We start from the raw sequence: 8,011 nt of genomic DNA, 5'->3' as shown, positions 1-8,011 counted from the left end.
CATCTTGAGTATGGGACAAGGTTGCTCAGGTGTTCATGGTTTAATGTCTTGAGACTAAAAGATATTAAAGTTTTCCCTATGAATTCACTTATGGCGGAATTGCCAGTAACTAATTTGCAACCCATGAAATTCTCATCTCGGGTGGGAAGCCCCTGGTTTTATTTGTGTTTAACTTTGGCAGTAACAATAATGATAGGACTTTGTATTTAGAAACGCAAAACTATTAAAAAGTGGGGTGGTATATGCTGTGGTGGTTGCTGGACAGGTTGTCGAAAAAGGGGTAGTGACGGAGATAAGAAAGGTTCTTCCAAAGACACTGTATTTTGTTGTGTGAATCCAGAGAAATGGACCTCTAGTGACATTATTGAACTTGAACCAATCCCGAAAGACACTAAGATCCAAGAGAAACCCCGACGGAGAGGAAGACTCGAAACTCGCAAATAGACCAGTAACACGGGGACAATTTCGACCAAACTAGCACAACAATTACTTGGAGAGGTGAAAAATGAAGAGTATCCATGGACCAAATACTATCGACCGGACCCAGAGCTGGCACGTAAATACCTGGAAGAGAAGGCCGCGATGTCTACGCAACAGAGGAACGCAGGAGACGCTCCGCGAGAAGTCGCCTCGCCATTCGCGCCGACCCTCTATCCACGGGTGCCGATGATGGATGAATAATTAAGCTACAGCCGCGAAGAAGTTGTGTATTCCTTATGAAAGGATTGTGAAATTTAGCGAAAATTAAAAAATGTGAAATGTGTTAAAGTAGAAATGTGCGTTATCTTGTGCTAATATAAATCTTGTATTTGGTGATTCACTCTGGAGAACTTCAGGAAGAAACCGATGGACTCCGAACCTATGACGCTAACCTCGCCCCTAAGAAGGAAGAGATATTTTGTGAACTTACAAGCATGCACTTTGTATATATATGTGACATCAAGCTTAACCATACTTAGTAATACTTTGATGATGAATTACGATTATATTCAACTATTGTTATTTCATCTTGGTCATTATTATCATACTTTATTCATTATTGTTTTCATGATTGTAATGCGATATAATCAAGCTATATGATTTTATGAACATGTATACATCCTGGGTATAGATTTGTTTTTATAGATGAATGGTGTTCCAAGCCGGAGGTGGAAACATGTCACTTGTTACTATCTCTTAACATAGGTGTTCTGACTGGTATGTCACTAGGAAGTTCGTCTGATCAAGGGTAGATCAAGGACGCTTTCCTATTCCGGGCGCCAGGCATGAGAAATCTCCCTTCGGGATATTTCTTTTGTTTGGGGGACGTATGTAAACAGATAGCCATGCTATGACCTTGAATTGCTAGTATTACATAATGGTCACTATGATATTTATGTGTACCTAGATGCTGCGCACTGAATGGTGTTAATGATAATTGACAGAATGAACTCTGTGACTCTTGTAGCAATGCGTAGTATTCCTAAATGATGTTATGAAACCAGGTCATAATACGGGCAGAATAATATCCAAATTGAGAGTTTAACAACATGTGACCTATTTGGCGATTCTGTGTCTTCAACGAATGCTCTAGTATTCTATATTGAGTCATGTATTGTGTATTCTATATATTAACCTTTGTAACCTTTTATGCCGTGTATGAATGAACGTATTGTGAGTAAGTGATGCCTCATACTAGGTGGGGGGGCTCCGAGACCCAGGACTCGGAGACCCACATCCTGCATCCAGACTCTTTGATTGGCAGTTTTGACGGTTTTGTTACTTTATTTAGAAATAAAATATTAATCTTAATTTTGAACACTAAATGTTCACTCATGATCGTCGTATATGGGCCGAACTAGTCAAAACTGTCCATCATAAGTAAAACCTTATATATACCCATATGAAATGAGATTGTGCAGACTCCTGATTTGGGCTGCTTTAGATTGTTGTAATCTTAACTATACGATCACGCCTAATAAAACCGTTTGAGAAAGAAATACTGGACTTGTCATCACTAAGTTTGAGCTGACCCTCAATTGGATCCGGAAGACGGAAGGCTTACACTTTTTTATTTATTTATTACGGGAACAAAGCACTGCGCTCGATAAGTTTAACATCCGTTACTGTGACTTTACCCCCATGCAAAGAATCTGAGCTAAATTTGTAAATACAACATTTATTTGGAATCATTTTCAGAAGATGATGTTCTTTTTGGAAACCAAATTTTTAAAACAATCTGACAGACCTGATTTTTCAACAACGTTATCAATGTAATGGAGTAGCAGTTCTGAGAATGACTATAATATATTATAAACCTTTTCTTTGTATCACAACCCCCGTTCAGTGTTGACACCCCCCCCCCCTCCAACTCCAAAAAAAAAATAATTAATCCATATAGATCACGTTTTTTAGTGTTGACAAAAAGACCACGCGGTTTACTAGTATTTATGTAAAGACAAAATAACTGATGAGTCAGAATTGGGAACATATTGTGAGATGTGACAAAAGTAATTTTTCAGATATAGATTTAAATACACAACGAACAAACATTTAAAAGAATAGTTAACAAAAGTACATTAAGGGCTGATCCAAAAGAAATGTCACAGATGCAATATAACACTCGGCATAAAACTAGCAACAAAAATTCTCACTTTGAATTATCTACACATTCATATCTGAGTATTCTAATGTAAAAAATAATTACATCAGAAGATAACATAAATTATGAATTAGAACGTGAGATAAGGATACCGGTAGTTGCCGCACGCCTATGATGCTATATAAATATGCTACGCTGCATTATTCATACTTTTCATTATTTTTTTTTTTCAATTGGATAATTATTACTTCTTTCTTCCTGTGTACATATATATGACCAGAAATTAGTTCTGACTTTTACCCCATTCCTATTTGTAACCAGTAACCAGTGTACAATGTAACCAAAATTAAAAAAAAAAACCCTGATAATGACTGTCGCCACTGATACCCTATGTCACCAAGATAATGTCATAGATATAACCACTGTAACAAAATACAATTAGACTCCCTGCTAAACAGAAAAAAGCTTGTCACTTGTGTTTATTAACTTACCTTTTTTCACCAAGAGGAAATAATTATACATGTAGCTGTAACCATTGACGTATATACGAACAGGAAACCATTGTGACCAAATAAATTTAGACTTCTGTTACCTTCTGTCACCCACAGAATAGAGCTGTAACCATTGTTACTGGATAAAATAAAACCATCTAGCAGAAAGAAAATGAACAGTTTTGTCATATATACTACTTTTGTCACCAGAAAACAGTGCCTTAAAGGGGCATGGTCACGATTTTTGTCAAATTCTATTTTTCTGTTTTTATTATTTACAATGCTTTAGTTATGCATTTCTATTGATCAAATGAAATTTGATAGTCATTCATTAGTTTATAAGCAAGATACAGAACTCACAATTCTTTGTTATGTAAACAAGGCTCGTGTCCTGTTTTTGTTTACATAGGTTCAATATACCAGTAAAAATCTTTTTCAAGCTGATTTTTCTTCTAATATTCATCTTAAGCATAAATAAACAGTTCATAACGTTTTAAAACACTTTCATTTAAGGTCTAAAATAGGACTTTTCACTTCAACATTCTAAATGTAAACAAAGGCATTGTTTACGTAGTAAGGAATTGTCAGCTCTGTAACTCGCTTATAACTCAACGAATGACATTTAAATTTCGGTTGCATGTTAAAAATGCCTTACTTAAACATTAAAATCAGAAAAATAAGTTTTTGACCAAAATCGTGACCATGCATGTCCCTTTAATATGTTATACTGGTTACAAATGCAATGGGATAAAAGTCAGAACTAATATCTGGCCAATATACTTCTATCGTCTGATTGAAATAAACACATCTGCTTTTGTTGTTTTTTATTCTATTTTTTAAGCAGAAATGTTTTATAGTTTGGCTAATATTTAAAGTACAACCTATCTAAGGTATTTGTTTACAATTGTGGTGCGAGTTAATGTTATGCGACTGAAACATGGATAACCAAAAACGTGTTGAAAGGAAATTGAAGGAGAAAAACTACAAGAAATTCACAGGGAACAAAGAAGAAGGTAAATTCCCAAGATCATTCTCATAGAAAAAAACATTTTGATGCAAATGTTAGACATTTTAAATGTCCATAGACTACCCGAATTTACTCGCCAAATTATCTATTGATATGGCGTCATAAAAAAAGAAAATAAATAACATTCAGGGTTATCTTTAAAATATTAATATATTATATTATTCATATATTTTTTTCAATTCAAGGACAGGGATTTGCAGATAGGAGAAAGAGAAAAATAGAACATGAATATCGAAAAATGTTAAAGAAGGAGAAGAAAGCATCAGCAGGAAATGCCAAACATATTTCTGTATTGGACGAGCTTTCAGAAGAAGAGGCGACCTCAGCAGGTCCTACTGAAAGCAAGCAAAGGTAAAGTAAAAGTATTGAAAGGTAAATAACGTTATCATCCTAGGTACGTTTATGTCATTTGCAATGCAAAATATGCAGGGACTTTTTATTTTTATGCGGGTATTGAAACCTAACAAGCTAGGAGATATCTTGAGATTTTTTTATACTATTGTGCCATTACACGTCTTATTTTGTGTGTTTATCCGTTTTTGTTCGTGTTGTGAAATTTGTGTTTGTTCCGTTTGTATCCATGTGTTGTGATTTGTGGAACTTATTGTGTCTCGTGAGGTTCATGAGGAAAACACAGTAGAAACATCAGTCAATCTTTTTCATGTTTAGACCCCAATGGAGTAAGTTAATTAACTTTAATAAGTTTATTAATAATGAAAATTCATAATTGTACATTCTGATTATTCTAAGCATATACATTTTGACTTTTTTTATTATCTTTAAATGAAAACATTTGATGTCATTGTCCTATGTGCTTATGTTCGTCTTTGTTTTGTTGTAGTTATTACCACTGTCTATCATCTAAATAAAACTATTAAAAAGCGATGGTAGAAGCGTTACAACTATTAAATGAACATATTAAATATTATGAAAACGTGCTGCATAAATATCTTGTGACAGAGTATTGTCAGCAAACCTATGAGAGATTATAGAAGTTTGATGACTGTGTCTTCACTTTCCTTGTGAAGTATTGGCAGGACCCTATGTATTAAACCCTATATTTAGACTGATCTTGTACTTCTTTAAGCCAGAATCTTTTTATGTTTCAAGTGAATATACATGATATAAAGTAAACATTTAAATAAGTTCATCTATACATTGTATTTTCATCATGCTTTTTGAATTTTGATTTATGGTTCACTAAATATGCATGTATATACATACCTTGATTCTTTTCAATCAGATCGTCACATAAACCTGTTGGGACATATTCAAAGGCACACCATGAATACAAACAGACGAAAATGGAGAAAGATAGAAAAAAGAAGGTAAAGTACATAAAACCAGTAATAATTGTGTCAATCTCTGGACTGCTATTCACTATTTCACTAAATTCCACTATTTCTTAGTTCAAACAAACCCGTATTTCCCCAAGTATGCTTATAGATATCACTTGCACACACACAGTAGTAGAGTTAATTGAAAAAATTGTAATTCAAAATGTACCTTATTATGAATATTATTGTAAGGGCAGAATAAAATTATTGTTTGTTTGGAATTGTCATTCGCCTTATTGGAAAACCCCTGCTGATCAAATTTTATTAGCAAAAAATAAATAGAGACTTTTATTTTTTACCAATATTTGATTAGTTAATTTTTAACTTTTAGAAAAAAATCCCTCCCTCCCTTCTGTATCTAAAACCCTTAGGAAGCAAATTGCCAGCAATTCAAAACAAACATTTTTTCAAGGATGGTCTAATATACTATTGACCTTGAAATGCCTTCACAGATTTCAAATCAGACAATCAGCTCCTTTCACTATGCCATGTAAGCATGGGACCTAATGTTGTAATGAGATTGTGATAGCACTTGTCCACTGTCAACAGTAATTCCCACACTTGTAACCTAAATGGACATTCCATGCTCATTATTTGGGTACATATTTACTCACTTACCATGCAAGCCTAGGACATGTCAATAAATAATCATAGAAAGTGTGCTGAAAAATGTGGATCCAGAAATTATTTTCAGGGGGATTGTTGTTGATGTTGTTGTGGGGGAGGGGGTGGTTCAAGGCTATTTTTAGGTAACTTTACCTTAGAGGTACTTTGTGAATTTTAAAAATAAGTTTTTGGGAGGGGATGAGGTGTCCAGAGTGAGACCATATATCTTAGATCCAAGCACAGCTAAGCACTTGATGATTTAATTCTGGTTGTTAGAATATTTTTTACTGTTTATGCTGAATGATACATATTGCCTATGTCTCAATACAATGCACCTGAAAAAAGTATAAGTCTGTTTTATGTTGCAATTTATGTTTACAGTTTGCAAAAATTTACATAATTTCTGTGAAAAAGTCTCCTTGTTTCTGTACTTACCGGTAATTAAAAAAAATTCAAAATTCAAAATCATATAGTTGTAAGAATTGCTTTGAAATTTTATCTATGGTAAAAGAATATTATATTACTTGAGACTTTCACTTTACAGTTTGAGCTTTTTGAAAACTGCATCACAGTTAAAAAGCATGAACTGCCTAAATTTAAATGATATTATAGAGGATAATTCAAACTTTAATTAATTCCTGTACATTTTATGATGGAATTGTGCTATTTATGACTGGCAATCTTTTGAAAAGATTAATTTCTTTTTCTGTGAATTAAGAATAACCATGTGCATTACATTTTCATATATGTACATGCATTAAGGTTTACCATCTCTTGTATGGTCACATAAAAGTTTGCACCACAGCTAGATGGTGATTTTTCAAAAGAAATCTATTAAAAATTAGAATAAAATGACACCAATTTTGAACATTACTTGGGGGCTACGTGTTACAGAAATCATCGATCAGACTTAACTTTTAACAATTTCATAAAATAAAAAAAATGATGATAATTCATTATTCAAGTAAGACTGTATGTAAGAGTTATTCCTCTGATCAGACGTTCCTTGTACCATAACATTTCATTTATGTTAATAGGAGGCTAGGAAGAGAAAGCAGGCGGTAGATACTGCCCTAGAGAAGTACCAGCAGAAGCGACAGGCGAACTACAAGCTGCTCTGTAAGAGGACCAGCCGAGGACAACCAATCATGAAGCACCAGATGGAGTATCTGCTGGAGAAGATCAAGAAACAGAAATCCTCCAAGACGTAGGGCAGTGTCGGAGTCGTGGACACCCAGGGCTAGTACAGACTATGATACCAGGCCCTGCCGTCACCAACCCTCCTCCAATTAATGCTCCACCTCAAGTCTGAGTAATGACATCAAATTTGTGCACTTTTTATGAAAAGATTTGAGGAGAAAACCAAGTTGAGTGATTAAACACTGTTGGTGATGGCAGGGCCTAAGCTGCAGGGGTGCATTCTCCTTCTGGTAACTTATTCATGGACTTGGGGAATGTATTTATCTTGAGCTAGAGCAAAATGGTTTCTGATATCAGACTTTTGTTTGACAATACATGTATCATGTGTATATGGGACTGAAGAGAAATTTGAGAGTAAGAGATGTTCATTATACTTTTCTGAAATGAAATAGATTTATTAAAAATATGAGATACCCTTATTTGATGTGAAGCTATCTTAAAGAAAATATGCTGTTGACAATTAATGTGTTGGTCTAATGTTTGGTAATTTTTGTGTTTACTTAACCATTGTCTGTTGTTATCTCGGTCCTGATTCCTCTCTAGAATGATGCAGCCAATTCTTACAAAGCTAAAGCTCAAAGGAGATATAGAAAAAGCGTATTTTTAAAATGAAAAAAATCATACCAGTTTCAGGTGTAGAAAATATGAGTCATGTACATTGAAAATGTTGAGTGTTGAAAAATCCTTATGCAATAGGTTTAATGGTTGATGAAATTTGCATAATAAGCAGTATAAAGTAAGTTCTATGGAACCACAATGGGGATCCAAA

General features: G+C 34.1%; 1 protein-coding gene across 1 annotated transcript; it reads left to right on the top strand.

Moving 5' to 3' along the window:
• Positions 1 to 3,935: 3,935 nt before the first annotated feature.
• Positions 3,936 to 7,661, top strand: LOC128157340 (thyroid transcription factor 1-associated protein 26-like). Its single transcript, XM_052819839.1, has 4 exons — positions 3,936 to 4,085; positions 4,285 to 4,450; positions 5,343 to 5,427; positions 7,080 to 7,661. The coding sequence occupies exons 1-4, from the start codon at positions 4,010 to 4,012 to the stop codon at positions 7,251 to 7,253; spliced, it is 501 nt and encodes a 166-aa protein (XP_052675799.1). The 5' UTR covers positions 3,936 to 4,009; the 3' UTR covers positions 7,254 to 7,661.
• Positions 7,662 to 8,011: the final 350 nt, after the last annotated feature.

Source organism: Crassostrea angulata, chromosome 7, assembly GCF_025612915.1.
Source record: "Crassostrea angulata isolate pt1a10 chromosome 7, ASM2561291v2, whole genome shotgun sequence".
Classification (NCBI taxonomy): domain Eukaryota; kingdom Metazoa; phylum Mollusca; class Bivalvia; order Ostreida; family Ostreidae; genus Magallana; species Magallana angulata.
This window is presented reverse-complemented; position numbering and strand designations above follow the sequence as displayed.

What these genes read in the sequence shown, in the direction of transcription:
- LOC128157340 (XM_052819839.1), top strand. Translation starts at nt 4,010, where the DNA reads ATGGATAACCAAAAACGTGTTGAAAGGAAATTGAAGGAGAAAAACTAC. An exon ending in CACAGGGAACAAAGAAGAAG is followed by an intron (nt 4,086 to 4,284) that starts GTAAATTCCCAA and finishes TTTCAATTCAAG; the next exon opens with GACAGGGATTTGCAGATAGG. An exon ending in CCTACTGAAAGCAAGCAAAG is followed by an intron (nt 4,451 to 5,342) that starts GTAAAGTAAAAG and finishes CTTTTCAATCAG; the next exon opens with ATCGTCACATAAACCTGTTG.